The sequence below is a fragment of the Cantharellus anzutake genome (genome assembly GCF_015039405.1).
Source record: "Cantharellus anzutake strain C23 chromosome Unknown EI90scaffold_37, whole genome shotgun sequence".
In the NCBI taxonomy this organism is placed as follows: Eukaryota; Fungi; Basidiomycota; class Agaricomycetes; order Cantharellales; family Hydnaceae; genus Cantharellus; species Cantharellus anzutake.
Genome location: NW_024066987.1, coordinates 426,213 through 446,312, shown reverse-complemented (window position 1 = coordinate 446,312; position 20,100 = coordinate 426,213). Strand labels below are relative to the sequence as shown.

The 20,100-nt window shown below is 50.2% G+C and overlaps 8 protein-coding genes across 8 annotated transcripts; 3 read left to right on the top strand and 5 right to left on the bottom strand.

Moving 5' to 3' along the window:
* Positions 1-316: 316 nt before the first annotated feature.
* Positions 317-1,975, top strand: EI90DRAFT_3126382 (histone deacetylase domain-containing protein; the record flags this gene model as incomplete). Its single annotated transcript, XM_039063913.1, has 4 exons — positions 317-755; positions 813-1,190; positions 1,241-1,664; positions 1,717-1,975. The coding sequence occupies 4 exons, from the start codon at positions 317-319 to the stop codon at positions 1,973-1,975; spliced, it is 1,500 nt and encodes a 499-aa protein (XP_038914086.1).
* Positions 1,976-2,774: 799 nt separating this feature from the next.
* Positions 2,775-5,315, bottom strand: EI90DRAFT_3146228 (uncharacterized protein; the record flags this gene model as incomplete). Its single annotated transcript, XM_039065394.1, has 14 exons — positions 2,775-3,577; positions 3,631-3,692; positions 3,715-3,716; positions 3,787-3,872; positions 3,922-3,999; positions 4,052-4,212; positions 4,265-4,304; positions 4,365-4,423; positions 4,480-4,510; positions 4,560-4,590; positions 4,642-4,666; positions 4,720-4,816; positions 4,872-4,963; positions 5,095-5,315. 14 exons carry the CDS (start codon positions 5,313-5,315, stop codon positions 2,775-2,777), a joined length of 1,788 nt encoding a protein of 595 aa, XP_038914085.1.
* Positions 5,316-5,475: 160 nt separating this feature from the next.
* On the top strand, positions 5,476-7,220 carry EI90DRAFT_3155925 (uncharacterized protein; the record flags this gene model as incomplete). The annotated part of the gene is made up of 4 exons (XM_039066026.1): positions 5,476-5,867; positions 5,941-6,077; positions 6,124-6,576; positions 6,637-7,220. 4 exons carry the CDS (start codon positions 5,476-5,478, stop codon positions 6,768-6,770), a joined length of 1,116 nt encoding a protein of 371 aa, XP_038914084.1. The 3' UTR covers positions 6,771-7,220.
* A 2-nt stretch (positions 7,221-7,222) lies between these two features.
* Positions 7,223-10,518, bottom strand: EI90DRAFT_3065882 (uncharacterized protein). The gene is made up of 4 exons (XM_039060918.1): positions 9,739-10,518; positions 9,632-9,679; positions 9,087-9,564; positions 7,223-8,905 (listed from the first exon to the last, which is right to left on the bottom strand). Exons 1-4 carry the CDS (start codon positions 10,444-10,446, stop codon positions 7,644-7,646), a joined length of 2,496 nt encoding a protein of 831 aa, XP_038914083.1. The 5' UTR covers positions 10,447-10,518; the 3' UTR covers positions 7,223-7,643.
* A 301-nt stretch (positions 10,519-10,819) lies between these two features.
* Positions 10,820-13,685, bottom strand: EI90DRAFT_1613500 (uncharacterized protein). Its single transcript, XM_039051964.1, has 11 exons — positions 13,233-13,685; positions 12,977-13,171; positions 12,782-12,925; positions 12,404-12,723; positions 12,207-12,351; positions 11,993-12,151; positions 11,742-11,939; positions 11,568-11,693; positions 11,397-11,512; positions 11,180-11,342; positions 10,820-11,130 (listed from the first exon to the last, which is right to left on the bottom strand). The coding sequence occupies exons 1-11, from the start codon at positions 13,569-13,571 to the stop codon at positions 10,975-10,977; spliced, it is 2,061 nt and encodes a 686-aa protein (XP_038914082.1). The 5' UTR covers positions 13,572-13,685; the 3' UTR covers positions 10,820-10,974.
* Positions 13,686-13,734: 49 nt separating this feature from the next.
* On the bottom strand, positions 13,735-14,294 carry EI90DRAFT_3065878 (uncharacterized protein). Its single transcript, XM_039060917.1, has 2 exons — positions 14,041-14,294; positions 13,735-14,011 (listed from the first exon to the last, which is right to left on the bottom strand). Exons 1-2 carry the CDS (start codon positions 14,254-14,256, stop codon positions 13,889-13,891), a joined length of 339 nt encoding a protein of 112 aa, XP_038914081.1. The 5' UTR covers positions 14,257-14,294; the 3' UTR covers positions 13,735-13,888.
* Positions 14,295-14,764: 470 nt separating this feature from the next.
* EI90DRAFT_3126377 (uncharacterized protein) lies at positions 14,765-15,174 on the top strand (the record flags this gene model as incomplete). Its single annotated transcript, XM_039063912.1, has 2 exons — positions 14,765-15,044; positions 15,095-15,174. The coding sequence occupies 2 exons, from the start codon at positions 14,765-14,767 to the stop codon at positions 15,172-15,174; spliced, it is 360 nt and encodes a 119-aa protein (XP_038914080.1).
* Positions 15,175-15,329: 155 nt separating this feature from the next.
* EI90DRAFT_1616602 (uncharacterized protein) lies at positions 15,330-19,917 on the bottom strand. Its single transcript, XM_039051967.1, has 7 exons — positions 19,470-19,917; positions 18,816-19,413; positions 18,155-18,713; positions 17,057-18,101; positions 16,917-16,999; positions 16,322-16,863; positions 15,330-16,268 (listed from the first exon to the last, which is right to left on the bottom strand). The coding sequence occupies exons 1-7, from the start codon at positions 19,618-19,620 to the stop codon at positions 15,485-15,487; spliced, it is 3,762 nt and encodes a 1,253-aa protein (XP_038914079.1). The 5' UTR covers positions 19,621-19,917; the 3' UTR covers positions 15,330-15,484.
* Between the last annotated feature and the right edge of the window lie 183 nt (positions 19,918-20,100).

Genomic DNA, 20,100 nt, shown 5'->3' with positions numbered 1-20,100 from the left:
CGTTGTCGATCATTTCTCAAGCCCCCGAGCCATCTATTGACACGCTGGCTTGACCAGACCCCTATGCCATTCACGCACCGACACGCGAGGACAAGAATAGCCAGAGAGTGGCACACATACATTCTTGGAGTATCGAATGCAGGGTATGTATGTTTGTTTGGTGACCAAACAAAATCCATTGCTTGAGCCACAAGTGCGCTACTGGTTGGGAGGATCAGTATACCTGACGCAGTTCCCTAGAGATAAACCTTGTGGTAGCGTGTCTGAACCAGGCACGCAGTAATTGTGGAGCCCAACTATCCTGCCTACAGCAACCATGTCACCCGAATCAGAGGTTGCAGTCTTGTTGCAACCCAGAGGGCTTTTGCATCGTTTCATCCGCCATAGAGACTTGTCCTCTATAGTGGAAAGACCTGAACGTTTGAGGGCAGTCGCCATCGGCATTGCCGCAGCTCGGGCTGCTTTGGAAGTGCAGAGGGACAGGGCAGATCCTGCCCTTGGCGTGACGGATGGCCTCGTTGACGCAATACTGAAGCTGAGGATCGATGGAATAGAAAGTACTGGAGGTATTGCTTTTCATATCCTCTCCGCCAACTTCTCGTCGAATAGTTTGGCATCTGCCGCTGTGCGATTCATTCACGGAGAACCCAGTGAATATCTTTCCAAGGTGCTGTCCTGGGCGTTGAATAGCGAGGATGTGATCAGAAGGGGCGAGAGCGAGATTCCGAAAGGGTTTTCTCAAGGCGACTTATACTGTAGGTTGTTTAGTGAATCGCTGGTACCTTTAGTTGGTTGACATCCAGGCCATCCAGTGTGCCCACAGTCCATAGATGCTCTTTCTGGCGCAGTATCAGCCGTTTTCCAAGCTGTAGATATGGTTCTTGGATCTAAGGTTACAAACAAAGTTGGAACAGGTTCCTCTGCTGAAGGGTGTACAATACCCGTATCCAGTACGTCGTCCGCTCACGATTCACCTTCCGCGGACAACGCAGTCTTGGAAACAGCTCATCCGTCCCTTGATGAGCCGCAACAGGTGCCTCTCCCTCCGTCGCCCACGGGAACGTCAGCGGTTGGTTATTCCAACGTCAAGAGGGTCTTTGTGTGCATCCGACCACCAGGCCACCATTGCTCGGATGATACCCCCTCCGGTTTCTGCTTTATAAACAATATACTCATCGCAGCCTCACACGGTGAGATAATATTCATGACCTCGATTACGCACTCTTATCCCAGGCGTTAGCGCATATTCGTTATGGAATAAAAAGGGCTGTTATCCTTGATATTGATCTACACCACGGAAATGGAACCCAAGCAATCGCCTGGTCGATCAACGCGGAAACCGCCAGAGAGGAGGAATCTAATGTTTTGACTGAGGAGGGGCGAGACCTGCCGGGAACTGGACTGAAGGTCTTTTACGGCAGCTTACACGACATATTATCTTTTCCGTGTGAAGATGGGGAGCCGAAGGCAACTCAAGCTGCCTCCACAATATTGCGTGGCGCCCACGGGCAGTACATCGAAAACGTCCATTTAGAATCTTACACAGACGAAGCGGACTTTTTCTTGAGACTGTACCCCTCCTATCTCAACACTCTTCTTGGAGGTGCGCGCGAGTTCCTGGAAGCCACGCAAGCAACGTCGGAAGATACCATGGTATATATCAGGTCGGCATTTGGAGGGCTCTTTGTCCTGCTCCCATTGACGATCTTATAAAAGCGCTGGATTTGATGCATCTCTCCATGAGCATCCCTACATGTCTCGCCATAATAGAAATGTCCCTACGGCATTCTATTCTCGTTTTGCGGTTGATGTGAGAGCATTTGCGGAAGAGTGCTGCAACGGAAGGATTGTAGCTGTTCTTGAAGGTGGCTACAGCGATAGAGCACTGATCAGTGGCAGTGGTGCATTCATGCAAGGATTGGCTGTTGATTCCGCCCAGCAGTTAGCAACTGACTGGTGGAATGTGATCGCCTGAGTCAGGTGTGCCTCCCGAGTGTTATTTGCCCATGATGAAAGACAACTGATTACTGCTGTCGGTGGATTTCATTGTCTCAGCTGGAAAAACTCACAAAACCAACGCATCGAAGCTCCAAAGTTCGATACTCCAGAGGAGCGTCGGGAGCGGACGAAGCTTGGCTGAGTCGCACCCAAGAACTTATCGGTGGAATGGATTCCCTGGTTTTCTCGCCTCTGCCCCCCCTGCCGAACTTGAGGCCGCAGCCCACCGTGCCACAATCCACCATGACTTTGAGGGAGAGAAAAAAGCCAACCAGTGCTACTCCAACTCCCACGTTCCTGCCAGGCCGCCATTGAGCAATAAACAACGGGGCCCAACCACGACGTCGAATAAGCCAGTGTCGCCTGAGCAACGTCGGGTTTTTGCGTCATCGTCGCAGCCAGACCCCAGTTCTACCACCCCAGAGCCTGACAGTGGCACACCAATGAATTATCCAGAATCTTTGAAAATTCGTATAAAGTTGCCCTCGAAACCTAAACTTAGCGGGAGTGTAGACACTTCTGCTTATTCAGACAACTAATAGTCATCCTCACGGAATTTCAGCGAGAGGAACTGACTCCGTGAGTCGAACTCTCCAGCTTTCGATTGAACTTGACTCTGGCCACCATGCATATACATACCATGCACTAGCGATAATATAAGCGGATTGCTCCCCATGTATCCCAATCTTCCAAAGATATAATTACTATCATAAATATGTAGCAACCCATGGATATGTCGTGTTCAACACGGCACGCAAAACAGCATATTTGATCTCTTAGAACTCAGCACCAGCAGGTGGGGCGAAGGATCCCGCAGCAGTTATACCGTATGCTTCTACTCCTGCGCCAGCTCCGCTGATTTTTCTCGCTCCGCGTCCAATAACTATTGATCCACTACCACGACGTCCATCAGGAGAACCCTCAATACTTATCATAGACCGCGCAGTAGGGATTCGAACCGTACCTCTAATGGCAGATGCTGGTGATTTGGATAATGAGCGCTCAGCTCTTGGGGGACTGGCATTCGGATTGCCTATATCTAGCGCAGCATGATCACGTCTCTGGACTTGACCAGGAGGGGAATGCATTGTGGTCGGAATGCGTGTTGGGGATATAGGGGGCGATGGCCCAAGAGGCATAACAAGTATGGCCTCATCAGGGTCCTCATCATCATCATCGTTGGCGGCACTCCGGCGATTTGATGGTGAAGCCGATGATCGAGATGTTGGTGGCGTCAGTGGTGAGTTGATAAAGCGATCATTTAACTCGGAAGACTCTGATATTGCGGGACGCATTGCATTAGCCACGCTTCGGTCCGCATGCTCCTCGAAAATGTCAAAGTAATGGTCAATACAGATCCTGATAACCATTCCCAGTGTGGACGACTTCGCGTCCCCCTCCGAGACTAGCGTCGGTTTACTCGAGGGGAAGGAAAATGCGGAGGCCCCAGGTATGGAACACATCTGCATATCTTGTATGACATTTGATCCGGAGAGAAGATTAGGGGAAAATGTCGTAGCCAGGTTAAAGGCATCCATACGGTTTGTCGAAGATCGAAGCGAGATCTCGTGCAGCAGATCTATGCAGATGGATCAGGGATAGACAAACTGCTAGGGGCTGCTCTCAACGTACGCAGCACTTCAGAGAGAACAGTAAGCGTGGCAGGGGAGCGCCTTTCTATCAGGGGCAGAAGACTTTCACGGATATATTCGATACTGCTCCGATCATCCGAATCATCGGCTGGGAGTGGGCATTTATGTATGTGAGGATAAAAGGATTCGGGAAGACAGGTTGGGGTAGGTCCCGAAAGAATGCCTTGAGCAGCACTGCAGCGATGTGTGGATCACCGAATGAGGATAGCGAGACTGTTTGGCCTGAAAGGGTGTTCATGGTGGATCACTTGTTCCGCGAAGGCACATTTACCTCTATTATAAGCCTCTTTTATTTGTTTCAACAGTGCTGAGCTTGGGGAACGCCGGAATATTCCTTCAGACTCAAGGCCTGCAAATGGGTTCACAAATAGACGCAGGGGCAAGCAACGGACAGCACCTACCATTCATGCGTACATAATCAACGCAGTCCCTAACGACTCTTGGAATACCGGACGAAATTCCATAGTCACCCATTAAGTCATCGAGTGATACCCCGAAAGCCTTGGAATGCTCTTTTTGCATGGTCGGAAGCGTAATTTCGTTCTCATACTTCAAGTTCTCCCTACGTCAACTGAGCTCACTGACAAGGTGATTGCGGCCAAGTCAGAACTTACTGATAGGCGGCCGGAGGAAGATCAAGATTCGTTAACGGAACTGAAACACAGGAAACCTTCAGATAGGCGCAAAAGGATTGTTATTTGGTATGTGCTTCACCATATTCTGCCAACGCACTCAAGGTTTGCACATAATATATTTTTCGAAAGAATTTAGGGCTACAGACGTGTTTCTCAATAATGCTGATATACACGACACAAGAAAGTGAAAATACCTAATTATTGCTCCTGCAAGTGAAAAAAGCACTGGAAATTTTGTCAGGAACTGATTGATGCTCCTTCGACAAGTACGCACTCTTGGTAAAGATCGTGGTATGGACAATGTACTGATCCCACACATCAGGATATGTGTTTTTGTGTGACAAGAGAGGGCATACCAGTTTCTTGAGATTCTTGCGATACCTTAAGAGAGGCCATATAAATAACAAATCAGTCCATATCAACAGCGGATTTACTTCTTATTCAAACTCCTGTAAGCCTTCCACACCCAATTCCACGGAGGTGTGTATCGTCCGCCAGCGGCCAAGAAAACAACAGTGTAATCATTCTCAACTTCCGATCAGAGGGTGAGCGCCATTTGTATGGGTCATTAGCGATAAATAGCTACCGAACAAATCCAAATAGAGCATCATCCGAGAGAGTAATAGGTCGTACGACACTTGACGCGGATCGGGAAATTGAGATGCCGTGAGGACAATCCTGGGGGGTTATGAGTGATCAGATGCATAGGGAGTAGGGAGGGGAGGCGGTGAAGGAGGACAAACATTGGACGCGTCCTAGAGGGTTGGAGTGAGTAGGGGGAGCTGATCGTCGCGAGGCATCGTGCGTACTCGAAGTCAACCCCAGCCTGAGTAATAACTTTCTGCATAACTTCATCAATTGCACCATTGTCACTATACAGTGAAGGTTGAGCACTAGTATGGTTGGTGCCAGGATTGTCACGCCGAGCAAGGCCGCTGAAGATATTGCGTCGACTGATCGATTCTCTTGTGTTCTTGTACGTTTCTGATAGAGAGAGGCTGGAAAGCTTTTGTTGTAGGGTTCGAGACATGGGTACCAAAGGGAAGGGGATTCAGGCTTGCCCAATAATTGTGGGCGTTCGACTTCAAGCACTTGGTTGTCAATCATTGTCAATCCCAGGATCACGTGTGCGTCAACTTCGATCGCTGATATTTGCATATTTTATTGGAGGTTACCTCTATAGCATCTGCATGAAGCGGAGAAGATCGAACGAAGACGCAGACGTTGATTCCGCACCAGAAGCCTCACATACTGCAGACGGATACATGAGCGCTCCAACTCCGATTCCAATACCTAAGATAGCCGCATCCCTTTCCATATCTAAGAAACTACCCTCCACTTCAGGGAACAAACAGTCCCCCAATACGCAATATCGCTTTCGGGTTCATCAATCAAAGACTCGCAAAAGCGGATTCCAATGCGGGGAACCTTCTCAAGAATATCTTTCGCTTGCAAAGATACCTTCCAGTTCCCTAGATCCTCCTCGCAAACTGGTTGTGCTTGACCTTAATGGGACGTTGGTCCATCGCCGAAGGTTTGGATTGAGAACGGCCATGCGACCTTACCTCCGCACGTTGATAGAGTGAGCCTCACGTTCTCTGAAGACACATGTGCTAGATATTCATCAAGCATAGATTCATTTGCGCGCATGACAGGTTAGTACCCATGGTTTGGAGCAGTGCTCAGCCTCGCAACGTGAAAAAAATGGTCGACGAGGCTTTCGGACCGCAGAGTCAACATTTGAAGGCCGTGTGGGCTCGAGATACTCTTGGACTCTCAACTGAAGATTATGGTGTGTGGTGTTACTTGCTTTGAGCACAGTCTGAAGGATATTACAGGGAAGAATGTTGAAACGGTGAAAAACCTCGAACTCGTTTGGGGTAGACTATCAGATGATTCAGAGAAGGCTGGGGGGAAACCATTTACATACAACGCCCTTAACACAATTCTAGTGGACAACTCTCCCATCAAGGCTCACATGCAACCCCACAATCATATATGCGTACCCGAATATGCACACGAACTCGATGAAATTGACAGTCAACGATTCTTAGCCGGGCCAGAGGATGATAGCAGATTACTGTCTGAAGAAGATGCTCGGATTGGTATCTCGAGCAGGTATGACCTCTCTTTGGTCGCCGTCATAGGTGTGTTAGACGAGCTCGCCGGGCAGGATAGTGTCTGTTCTTGGATAAGATCGGATGGGCTGAGGAACGTCCCGGAGGTCCTGATCGAGGATGGCAAGGAAGTCAAGGAATTCGGACGCACCGATGATGGTCCTTACAATGAAGGTGTGTTTTCTGTCTTGTTGTCTTTCTTGTCGGCATTTGGTGATAACCAACTGCCCACAGGAGGCGACGTGCGTTTACGTTCTGTCTATGCTTGGATTCGTTTCTGGCTGACATCGTTCCCCAAGCACTCAAAGGCACCTGCCCCAGAATTGGAAATGGGAAAGCAAGAGGAATGCCCGGCACGGACCATTTGATACATTCTTCGGAAGTACCACCCACCACTCCCCTTCTCCCCGCGCCCGCGCCCTTCCCTTCGCCACCATACTTTAAAACTCCATCCACCTTCTGGTTTGAAGACTCCACAACGTTCAAATACTGGGTCAGTCGAGGTGTCCAAGCCGCCAACCATCTCGGAATTCCGCTGCAACATGGCGTCGCGGCCCTGCCTGAAGGCAAGATGCATGGGCCTCGCGGGAGGCAACGCGGGTAGAATGTAGATCCTTGAATGCTTTATCTCTTTCGATTTTCGTTATCCTGGGCTTTCACACCGTTCTATATACTCGCTTGTGATTGAATGATTTGCCATGTTCTAGACCCATGCGCTTCCCTACAATTTGTACTTGTTCCGTTCACACAGTGCTGTTTCTGGTCACACCGGGTTTTTATAATTGCACGACCGCACCATTATTCACTGCCCAGATTCGAAAGAAGCAAGTGAATTCATGTTACACATTCATACGATTGCCTAAGCAGATCACACAGCGCAATTGGTCGAAGCGTGCTTGCGCTCGGGGCAGGAAGATCAATGATTAGGTTCGCTAAATTTCGCACGGCCAATGGCCAAAGCCACGATGACTAACTAACGGTAGGCATAAGACGAGGGGGGAGCAAGAAAGACAGAACCGACATGCATCGTAGACAGACAGCAAACAAAAAGGAACAATGATCATCAATGCATCATTGTACAACGTAGGGAAACCAATTGAATAAGTTAACCAAGAAACTTCCTGCCCGTCAAGCCAACTGCACGCTCCTCTTACCGTGGTCACTTCTACCTGATCTCCCTTGGTTGTTTCACTGACCTTCAGTAGTAATCAGAATGCACAGTTTGATCCAAAGCAACCGAATCAGCGAGTTGGCGGTAGACGTGGTGGCCGCTGCTGCGGCTGCTGTGTCGCTTGAATTAGGTGCAGGGGCGATTGATGCTGTTGGTGCATCGGCGACGCGAGAGATTGTGCTGATCCATGCGATTGCGGATGTTGCTGCTGTCGCTGCTGCATCGTAGTAAGCTGTGCACGCTGGTCTCTCTCAATAGCGGCAATCTCCTTCCGCATCTTCTCATTCTGGATACGCAGCTGCTGTAACTCGTACTGCCAGCTAGTACCCCTCGTTGTCTCTAACTCCTCGAAAATGTTTGATGAGACGGTTGGGGAGGACAATATCTGGGATGAAGGGCCTGGTCCAGCCGATGGAGGTAACGACTGTTGGAGGTATTCTTGGATGTGAGAAGAGGAAGAAGAGACTTGCGGCCCTCCGCCAGATGAGGTGTCGTTTGGAGTGGCGAAACGAATGTGACTAATAACTACGGATAGCCTCTGGCCTCTGGTACTGATTTGTGGAGGCTGTGAGGACGAGGACGAGGAGATAGGTTCAGTAGGTGGGTCGGACGGCTGGTAAATAGTAACAAGGAGCGAGGCGGGCGGGAGATCCTCGATGGGAATACGCATGCATATGAACTTGGTGGGAGGCATGCGCAATTTCGGATTATGAGCAATATGGGAAAGAGTGCGCTCGATGGGCCCCCTTGACTCTGGGCTCAACCACTCCGATAAACGAGTCCCCATCACCTCTTGCGCAGAAGTACCAAGTACATCCTTAGCGCCTGTAGAGACGACAAGAAACAGTCCACCATCAACGCTTATTTGGCTCCATATTTCCGAAGAAAAGTCGCCGCTTATAATGTCGGCCAAACCAGCATCGCTGGCTAAATCGCTCAACTCGAGGCGCGGCATGCGTCGTATTCGACCGCTAAAAACAAGTGACTTGCGGCCTTTCCCGGGCTCTACCTGTAATCTACCTGTGCTCTCTATCCATATGTAGCCGCTGTACCTGCGTCGCACACGAAATAACAGATGGACGAGTCTTGCCTGGTGCATGTAATGTTGGGCAAGTAGTGTGGACGCAAAATTGAGAGCATTGGAGCCTGACGAGTGTGCTGATGGGAGAGAAGACTCCTTAAGCTCGCGCAAGACCGGGACAACGTCTGACGGATGCGTGATGTCGCTGATGGTCTTTCCGGAAAGTTCCTCGGGGTCATATTCGAGCACGGCGCGAACACTTGGGGAAACGTACTGAATGGATCCCTTTAAGGAAAGCACGTGGATAAAATCTAGACCCAATTGATTAATATGAAAAGAATTGAACGAGTCAGAAAGGGAGTATGACGTCAGTGGAGAAGCATTAATTTGAATTCACAAGTCCAGGCGATGATGCAATAGCTTCACCACTTTTTTTTTTTTGTTTTTTGAAAAAAAAAAGAAAAGGGCGAAAAGGGAGAAATTCCAACTCACCGTCTGATTGTTCCAGAATCAACGTATTTAGTTTCTCACGCTCCTGCTCCGTCGTTGTTGGCGGCGCCGTCCCCGACAGTATCTTGCGCAGCCGCTCAGCGATGGGTGGGTATCGACTATCCGAGCGGTCCCCAACTCCTGCTGCCATAGAGTAATTTACTGAATATGTGCCGTCACGCATCGTGCGGAGGATGGCGTTCGGTTGGCGCTCGAGATCGACTTGGAATCCAACCAAGTACCGATACTGGTCTTCATCCCCTTCATCATCCGAATCCGTATCATCGCCTTCACGCCACTTGATTGGGATTACGGTAACGAGATTGATGAAAGAATCGCCATTCTTGCGATAATTGATGAACGAGACTTGGCATTCTTGCCTATTATCCAGCGATTTGCGAATGTGGCCGACGGCTTTGTCGTCAGTAAAGCGTCGCGTTTCGCCCTTGCGAACGATGCCGTGTGGTGCTTGGAGAAAGCGCTGAGCGAAGGACAAACGCCGAGCAACGTAAATAGAGTCCTTGACACGAATATTAGTCAGATCTTACGCAGTTACGCCCCATAATCTCCGGAAGTTCATACCCAGTCAGCTCGCTCTGCGGCAATGACAAAGTTATTAGAACGATTCTCAGCCACAATGCAGCCGAACACTGACGAAAGTTGGACTCGCATATACGATCGGTTCTTCAGGAAGGCGTGCATCCGCGACCACGAAACTGCATGTAAAATCAACGGGGCCGATGGTGACCTGAGGATTAGGCCTCGAAGCTACCCTGCTGAGTATTCCCATCATGTCGAACCCGCTTTCAGAGTAAAGGACCGGAGTCCTAGGTATCGAAATTTTCAATCCTCTTCGCCCTCTGTCGTTTGTGCGGCTTGCAGGCACTAACGCGGCCGAGCTATTGGTCGGCGCTTGCTGCTGTTGCTGTTCAATCTTGTCTCGCGTACCCTCCGGTCCGGCAGATGGTACAGGGAGTGGTGCGGCACTTCTGGAGGGAAGTTCCACTTGCTTGGGGGATGTGGACAATGCTGGGTCCATTTGCTGACTGCCTGAGTATGGATCATTGTGGGGAATCTGTTGCTGCAGGACGGGGTCGAAGTGCAGTGACGACAGATTGGAGGGATCATTGGAGGTGCTTGTCATCGTCTGATACGGCATCATCATCGGCCCCGAAAGATACGATTGCATATGCGCAGTAGGGGTCACGGAATGGACATATTGTGAGTAGGAGTCCGCTACACGCTGCTGTAGAACCGAAGAGGTGGACACAGGTTGGGAATCATCCTGGGTTGATTTAAGAAGAGGAAAATCAGTCCATACATAGTCTTGTGGATATGGAGATGCCATGAGAAATGATGACATGGTCTCTGGCCCACGCGGGGGCACATCGAGAAAGGAAGGCACTTGGAATGACGGGTTGTTAAAAGTGTCGGGTGGTATCCCATACGTTGAGTAGGGATCGTTCACATCCATGTACTGCTGCGAGGTGACGGGATAGCCCTGCAGCATTTGATGCTGTTGGCTATCGGGGAATTGCTGCTGTTCATCATCGGTGTAGGGTATTCCGCTGCCGTAGTCCATGACGAGGAAGGAGCTAGAGGCAGTCAAGTACGAATACGAATTTGGAGCGCACACGTGATGATTATAACACTTTCTGGACTTTGCTACAAGGTTTCGAAAAGGACCATTTCACGGCAACATGTGGGCCTCAATGGTGTCATGGAAAGAGATGACGGACAAAGTCACGCATAGTGAGAGTAAAGATGATGTGCCATAAGAAGCAGCTGCGAAGCTGAAACGAAGCTGAAGAATTTCGATCTCTGGCTACAATCGACTCGGAATCGGACATGCGCATACATGCAGGAAGTGTAACTGACGCCCTGCCTACTTCTAGTCTTCGTCATCTGATGCCCATTCCACGTCGTCTAAAACCGCATCCGTCTCTTCTTTCAGCTTGTCCAGGCCAGTCAATCGTTCAAGGTACTTCGTATCATTAAATGCCTCAATGAGCATATCGAACCCTTTCCGCTCGTATTCTTCAATCACCTAGATTGCTGTCGTCAAATATATCTCAATTGGGTTTGAGTCAACTTACAATGTTACTGCATGCAGTACACCGTTCGTATGAAGTGCCCGTAATAAGGTTGTGAGTGAAATGAGCAAGTGATCCACGCAGCTGATGCGGAACGAGACCAAGTACGCTCTCTTCGTTCCCGGAGCCACCAGTACTGGGAGGCGGTGGCGCGGGTGCGCCATTCCTGTGAAGCGCGAACGTCAATCGGAACGGACCCACTCTCGGGATAATATCTTACCCCGCAGGATGCTGGAGCAGCGAAACGAGCAGTTCAACAGAGTTAGAGCTTGCAATGCTCGCCAATCCCGGCCTAGTGACTGTGCACATCTGATCCAGTGTCCGGTCGGTTAATGACTAGTAGAGTGTGGAATCAGCAAGGCAGCCCGACAGTCAGGTCATTTCCGCTCACATCTGTAGGAGCAACGATGTCATTGCAGAAGTAACAGCCCAGTTTAGGACTGTTTCCTCCCAATTCACGGGCTCCATGTCGCATAACGACAAATGAGTCAAAGCCAAGTGCAGCGTTGATAACGATCTAATCACATATTTCATAAGGGTAGGCCACTCCCGCTTCATCACTGACCTTATTCTTGGATTTCCCTACGAGGGTTGGGAGCCAGCGACTCTCCCTCGAATCCATTAGGAGAAATATGACATCGTGTTCATCGACTAGCTTTTCCAGCCGAGCGACGTCAGCCTTACACTGTTCGACCAAAGAGGAGGTGGAGCTTGGAACCGGGTGCCCAGGCATAGGTATAGACAGCATGTGTCCAGTCGCGTCCTGATGCATCAATTAGTGACAGGTTAAGCCGAAAGCTCATCCACATCACTTACGACTCCGGGGAATATCCGTTTGAGGGCAGCCGCAGCAGCCTCGGCTTTGGGTTTTCCTCCGTCCAGGCAATCTGCAAACTCGAAAAGCGGTTGGCGTACGGGATTTGAAAAAGATACCCGACCATAGTCAACAAGTGAAATCTTTCTCACTCCCCACGCCTGCAAGCAACAAACATCAGAGCTTGACCGCACAGCTTTCTTGGGAAAATCTTACCAACAGGGCTCTGGCCACAAAGCACCCGAGAGTTCCGGCGCCGAGAAGCAGACACTTTGTTGACGAGATTTTCTCGAGGTTCAACGACGGAAGGAGCCTCCATCGCATAAGTTTAAGGTTGAGGTCGACAGCTTGCTCCGCGAGGCTAGAGATTATTTGTGAGGCGTTTCATACGTACAGCGTTGAGCCAGGCATACTTTGTGGGCTCCATTATAGGAGAAAGATCAACAAATCTGGGCGCCAGCTTTCCAGATTGGTTCTTCTCCCAACCGACGGCTGTTGGCCTGCTCGAAAGCTCGGGGGATGGCCCTTGGATATGTACGAGGCCGATTCGACTTTTCCAATGCTGCCCCTGTCTTGGTACTTCCAGGTCCCGCCAACACAAAATACTGTATGAAGGCTTGTCGTGGGCCGAACCTAGTGCCTGGGCTACCCATGTCAAATATGCCAATAGATTTCTAAGCGGCCAGCCAGGATTTTGTACTTGAGACGATGGATCCAGAAACCCAATTATCCGCTGCGACGAGCAGTTGACATGAAAAGATGCACCAGTCATCACAAAAATCCCAACATACTTCCGAGGGTGACACTCCTTCAAAGAAGGATGCGAGATTTTTGAGGGATTCAACTTCGTAATTATCAGTCCCCTTCAATTTCTTGGCAAGGAAGAAGGCTGAAATGGACTTCTTGGAGGCCAATCCTGCGGATATCGATTCCAACTGCATATGCAAGCTCAGCAATTTATGCGTCACTTATCTATGATAACTCACACCGGAGGTCCCAAATTCCTCTGATGCCAGTTTCCATCCATCCTCCTCAATATCCCATGGCGGTTTAGAGACAAAAGCAGGAAAGGCGAACCAGTAATAGAATTTGTACTTCTTAAGATCGGCAAAGGTGATGAGCAAGAAACGTGTCAGGAACTCTGATGGGTCAGCATTTGGGTCTTTAAATGCCTCCCATATCTACAGCCAGGGGTATTGTTTTGAGGCAACTTTGCTTGCTTCCATGATAAAACGAACGCACCTCTCCGCACAAATTATTGAAGAGCAACTGCTTGTCAGCAGCTTTGAATTCCTCTATCGTGTTGAAATTCTTGAAATATCCCCTTGAAATGGCGGCTCCACGGCCAGACCGTGCTTGATCTGGAGGATCGAAAGCATCCTCTGCCAGAGACAAATCAGAAGGGAGTGAGACATCCACACCAGTTTCTCGATCTCGAAAAGTCCTTCCGGCTTTATACGACGCGACAATGGGGAGCACGTCAGACGATAGCTTTTGGACTTCAAGCTTAACTTTGGTGAGTGTGTGCCAGAAAGCAGGAGATACTGTTGACGCAAAGGGGGTAAATTGGACGGGCGCCATAGGCCCTTGACGGCAACTCGATCGGTTTAGGTGCCCGTAGGGACTTGGGAGATGGTCAGACAGGGATGAAACCTAAGATCGTGATGAAGACTAGAGTCCTGCCTACTGTCTGACTATTTAGGAGTGCTTGAAGTACGTGGCTGTGCCCGGTAGCGAATGAGCCATAATGTCTTGGTGATTCCCCTTGTGCGCTACGGTGTCACCCACTGGTTTCCCTACCGCTTCTTCTCACCCTGCACCGAAGCCTACCTGGACTAAATCATTTTCCATCACAGAACTCACACCTTCCTTGCCTGCCTGGGACCCCTTCTTGTTCCTCACGGGTCCTGGGACAACTGGCGCCTCCACTTCCTCTTCAAAGACCTGTCTGATTTGTAAGAAATGACTCGTTCTCGTGCGCGATTGCAGCGAGCACGGTGGAGCAGATGGTGGAAATTGGTCTTGAGTGTTTCGAGGTTGAAGAAGCCACATTGGCATGAGAATCCCGGGTCGCGTATGACAGAGAGCGTGCCGAAGTGGTGCAAAGATGTGGATCCGACACTGGTGCAAACTGTTGTGGATCGTAGGGGTGGCGAGGGCCATACTCAAGTCTGACGCTATTGCCAGTATATATCAAGAAGGGGGATCTCCTTGCAAGCTCGTAATTGATGTACTTTACATGACTATATCCTTGCACAGTTGGCATGACAGAATCGTTGGCAACTGTAGGATTCCTCTCCTCAACCGTCTCCCGAAATTGAACGCGATGACCTGCGCTTCGCACGTCGCTCAATTCCAATCCAGGTTTACGACTCAACGGCGCCATTTACCGCCCTCCAACGTAGTGGAAGTTAGTGCGAGGATGCCCTTGTCTTTCTCGCTCACTTAAGCAGCGTGTCACAAGATAGTTAATATCGGACGCTGCCTTGCGTGACTCAAACAGCTTGACGAAGAGGGCGGGGCCATGGACGACGATGGTCGTTCGGACGGAATCTTCATTATTTTAGTTGCAGGAGGGGGGTGACGCGTCGTCCTCACGAGTCACGTATTTTGCAGCCCTCGGGAGGTCTGTGGTGAAAGAGGGGGCTGCGTGTCTCAGTACACTCTTTTTTTTGTGAATCGAGTTTGAGCCAAGTTTGAGCGTGCACATACAGACTTCCGATCGGATACACGTGACAACTGCCTCTGTACTTTGCCGCCTTCACCAAGTTATCATGGACCGTTTCTCGCCTTCAAGCTCATCTGACGATGAAGCCATGACGGACTCCTACGATCAAATAGAATCTGGCCTCCAGCAACAATGGTCCAGCCAAGTTACCGCCCAGACAGCTCCGGGATCGTCCAACAAACGCCGTGCTGGCGGTGCGCCAGCTCACGTAACACCCTCTGTTAAGAGCAAAAAGGGGGAGGAGAGGGGCCGGATTGTCGGTAGTCGGCCGGACACCAAGAAAGATGAATTTGTGGACACTGAGTTAGTCTTATATCTTCGAAAAGGTAAACGTAATCCGACTCATGTTTGCACTTGCGCTCCGCTCCTAATTAAGCCACTCCACTAACATCGCTCGATGTTCAACCAGCCATAGAAGATCCATTCGATGAGACGCTAGTTCATCTTTCAAGCTGATCCCCAGGATTTTCTGTATGGCCATTCTCCCCATCAAATCCTGAAACTCTGAACGAATTATTGCTCCATGATGATGAAGAGAACTCAGTACTTCTACGCGCCAATGAACATTGGATACTATGTTGAAAGCTATATATCAATATGTACAAATGCGAAAATGCTGTGAATGACGTTCAATTTAAGTTCGACTTGTTTCGATGAAGGTGACTGATGTAACTAAACAAGCCGGAATGATAAAGGCTTACGATGCAATGCCAAAACTGAGGCAAACCTTGAGAGTCCCAAAATAAAAATATTTCCAAGTCCATCCTTATCCTCGTCGTCTTCGAGTATTGCTGCTAGAGGCCGTTTCACTTTTTGACACCAGTAAACTCGAAGAGTGAGCTGGGACATTAAGGTCGCAATCTTCATCCATTTCCCCGACGACACCGCCGAGGCTCTCGAAAGCTTCATATTCTGCTACTTCTTGACCAATGTCTTCGTGCCACTCATCCCATGCATCCAGCGTAGTGGTCACGGTGGTTTCACCTGTGGACCGATCAAGCTGGTGAGCCTCAAGATTGTCTGTTTCCTCGAAAGTGAGACTATTGGGGCCACGACCGCCTTTTCTGGGGCTCTTGGCTACCTTGCCGATCTCCCGTCTTAACCGGCCTAGACCTTCACCAACCCCATCAGAGATCCCGGCTGCTGCATGTCGAAGAGGCAATGCAGCATCCCGCCAGCTAGTTGGGCCGGAATGCAATCCATTCGGATAACTGGGCAAAACGGGTGGACGGGATAGAGCTGGGTCCAATCGCGCATGTATAGCAGACGCAAGCGGCTCGTGTAAGGCTGACCCGGATTTCGGTGGCCCCTGATTCAGGAGTTCGGAATGGCCAGAGCGGTGCTTCTTGTCCCCGGAAGGAAATTGACTTATTTCCACTTCCTTGCGAACCTCAATTTTCGAACAAGAGAGGTCGAACTGATTTCTCTGCAGAGGCACATGCCACTCATCTTCCAGTGCAAAGAATGAGAACTGATGCGATAAATAAATAGATCCTGGTAACATGGCTCGAGATGTGGTTCCAGTAGAGAGTTCTGCCTGGGCGAGCCAGCTAGCATGAAAGGGGATGTCAGAGACCAACGATGGAGAGGGAATGACACATACTCTTGGTTATGGGAAATTATTGCGGCCGCATGCGAATGCTGAAACTCCCCTTTAACGTCCTCCCACTCCTTGTCTTTGTGAACATTCCAACTCGCCATTGGCTTTTGCTGGGCACGGATACCCGTCGCTTGTTGGCCGCGGACAGCTTGCATCATCTGTGTCAGTCCAGATGTCGGCAGCGAAACGCTTGTCCTGGGAGATGCGCTGAGTACACCGACCCCATTGGAAATTTGCTCTGCCTCTGGTTCTCTTTGGGGACGTTGAATGTCCACTCGATTGAGTTCCAAGCGCCCAGAAACAGTATTGACGATCAGAACATCTTGGAAACCAGAAATGGTTGGGGGTTGCTTCGACTTAGCTCCCTTCAGGCGTGCAAATGAATCCCGGGGATTGAAGGATGATGAACGTGCTGCTACGGAGGGCGGAGGGAAAACGAAAGAAAATAACTGTCCCTTCACGAGCAATCGGGGAGGAGCCTGTTGGGCGCGGCTAGTTTGGACGCGAACACGAGCCATCGGTTTCAGAGGCGCAGAGAGAAGCGGCTACATTCAATATTAGCACAACTAGGAGCTAGCTGTCAGATCAGAACACCTACAAATTCTGTAATATTGATTACCCTGCCCTGCACGTGGGACTCCTCGTCTGTAGGACCGCCATAAGGATTCGTACCAAAGATATCTATGGCCAGGGATTGTTAATAGAGGCGACAGCATTGCACACAAAAACATCACGCACGTAAGGTCCCTGTGGCCGTCCCCACTCCCAGCCATCGACCATCGTGCGCCCAGACCAAGCTCTCCACTTTGGCACGTGTCATTCCACGGATGAGATCGTAAAGATGCCAAACATTTGGATGGAGGGATGGGTCGTTTGGCGACATTGTCTTCTTAGAATGATAGTAAGGACTGATAATAGGTTTGCTAGCACTCGAGGAAGAACTTCGTCTCCTCGATCGTGGTACCGAAGCCCCAGTAGAAGAACAAATTTGGTAAGGGTCATTCGGAGATGTGGACAGAGCGACAGGGGCAATTTTAGGAGTTGGAAATGGATGTACATCGCGATGCCGAATGACTCCAGTGCCACGTAAATGGAAGATTTTGATGATTACTCCATCGTTATCCGCCGCCGCCAACAAGTCGCCCGATGGAGAAATGGAGAGACACGCAACAGGCGAAGATAGAGCCGATGGAGTGGATGCTAGTGTCATTGGGAAGTGCGCGTGCTTCAACGGCTCAGAAGCGCCTCGCAGCAATGGCTGCAAGTCGAACACTGCGATCCAAGTGACATTTACGCCTCCCTCTGATGAGTCATTCGTGCTGGTATTACGCAAATGAGTCGCATTAGCTTTCATTAGAGGACCCGAGGCCCCGTTATTCCAGCGTTCATTGGGTAGTTCCGCTGCGGATTCGACCGGCGCACTTCGAGAAAAAGTCCATCGAGAAGACCCTTGATCTGCTGTTGACTGACTTGAACTACTCATGAAACTCCCCCAAGCCGAAGTAGCCGCTGCTGCCATACCCTTCAACACCCCGCGGGCGGTGGTAGCGACTTCCATCTTGACGGAACCAGCAAGCATTGCGCCATCTCTGAGGGTTGGGATGCTTCCGGGCAACGAGCCAGCCGATCGAGGCTGAGATGATGGTGAAACCAGTGGCACAGCGAGTAGCCGCCGCGACAAAGCGAACGGTGGGGGCGTCGTTGATGGGGAAAGGAGGAATCTGTACAGCACGGTAAAATCATAAGCAGATAAGATATGGACGGCCGCCTCTTGATTCGAAGCCTAAGAAGCACAAGTTAATTTGGCATATCCGAAATGAGGCCGGCGAAGCGCACCAAAGTACCGATAGCAACAAAGGATTCTCCTGTCTGCAGGTCGCACTCACCGATATCACCAGAATTCGAAAGCGAGGTGACCCGCTTCACTATGTTATGGGTGGCAAGAGAGTACAAGACCAGCTCCGCATTCTCCAAAAGAAGGGCCATCAGAGGTCGCGAACGGATAAACAAATCCGCGGTTACATCGTGGGGGTATGGAGGAGGTTTAGACAGTATATGGGCTGTCCGCGGAAATGAGCGAGTAAACATCCCTGTTAAATGAAGAACTTCGTGGACGAGATCGAGATCCGTGACATCCCACATTTGAACACTTCCACCATAGTAACCGACAATCAGTAATCGACGGGAATCTAGAGACTCCCATCTTGCCCATACTAGTTCATTTGTTTGTGGCTCGTCGCGATCTCCCGATGGTAGCGCCGCGGGGGGTTCATCTGAGGTCGTGGATGGCGCCGAGGATTCAGATATGGATGGCGGGTGTGAAGTTCCGCGTCGTATTCTTTGGGACACTACTTCTAGAGCATGAAGACTCCTTTGGCCGGTCGTCGCTGCTGGCCTGCAAGGAAAGATAAAGGAATTGCAATCAACGGTCGGCCTCATTGAGTGCACATGATGCCAGGAAGACGACTGTGGGAATCGCACAAAACAAGAGACTTACTTTGCAAGTACAGGACTACTTGTGTGTCCTAATGGTTCAACGGGCTTGCGGGCTCCATTGCTTACGTCGTCAGAGTCTGATGGGGAAGAAGGAGGTTCTGGCTCAGAGGCGGAGGGAATTGAATGTACATAGACACCGGGCAGTTGTCGACCAGCGAACGGCAACGGCGCACTGTCCCCAGAAGCAGGTTGCTTATAAGTTACAATTGAGCCCAGAGCATCTGCAGCGCTCATATGACGCGGCACGGTGAGCTCCTGAGCTGTCGCATGGACAGGGTTGAGGTCGGACTCCAGCGAGATGTCCGGCAAGCCATAAACGGGATAGATTTGCGGTCCCTCCGCAATCTTGCCCTCTGGAACACGCTCAGACCACGAAGAAGTCCGTTCCGGAGTGGCTGTAGTTGGGGATGGTAGTGCAGCAAGTGCTGGGCTCTTGTAAGCAGCGGAATCAGTTCGCCGTCGAGACATGATCTGATACGAGCGTTCTGGGCCATCCTCGCTGTCGCTTATTGATATAACGGCTCTATCGATTATACCAGTAGCCACTCTTGGCTTTGGAATGCCTTCTACCGCAAGAGACCTAAATCGGTGTAACAATGCCGCAGCAGAGGTGACTACCGGATCGGTGAATGATGCTATTTCAGAGTAAACTCACGCGACAAGCAGACGCTCAGCTTCCTCTGATAGCTCGTTTTGCCGAATGGGAGCTGTGGAGCGTTCACAAGACGTGTTGCTAGAGGGACTTGAGGAGATTGGCGCTGCCATAGATCGAGATTGCACAACTCTCTGGCGCTTCTTCTTATCATGGGAGGGCTGTGGCATAGAGGAAATGAGCGAATCGAAGGAAAACAGGCGATAGATAGATTATGAGGGCAGGCGTGGACCCTAAGTGGTGATGATATATAGGGGGTAAACTGGTATTGCGAGATGATGAGCCCTCCAGGGGTGACAACGACGCAGGCAGAGAGTGGACAGAAACTTGGTGCGCTGAAGATGAATTGTCTATGGTGCTATGATTGAGGCTGAGGGAAGGCTGAGGCACTGGTAGGATGAGTCGTGCGAGATGACTTGTGTGGAATACAAATAACAACAGTCATTTCGGTGACGGCGATTCAACTGCCTCAGTCACAACATGCACAGGCGAAATATTGCCCCAAAAAAAAAAACAAAACAAAACACCACAGGTCAAAGAGAGTCTTCCCACTTCTCCCGCTTTCAAAGTCTGCGCATGCAATCCTAACTCTTTCATCTGCCAGGCAAACTACCCGATCTATTAGCCCCGTGCC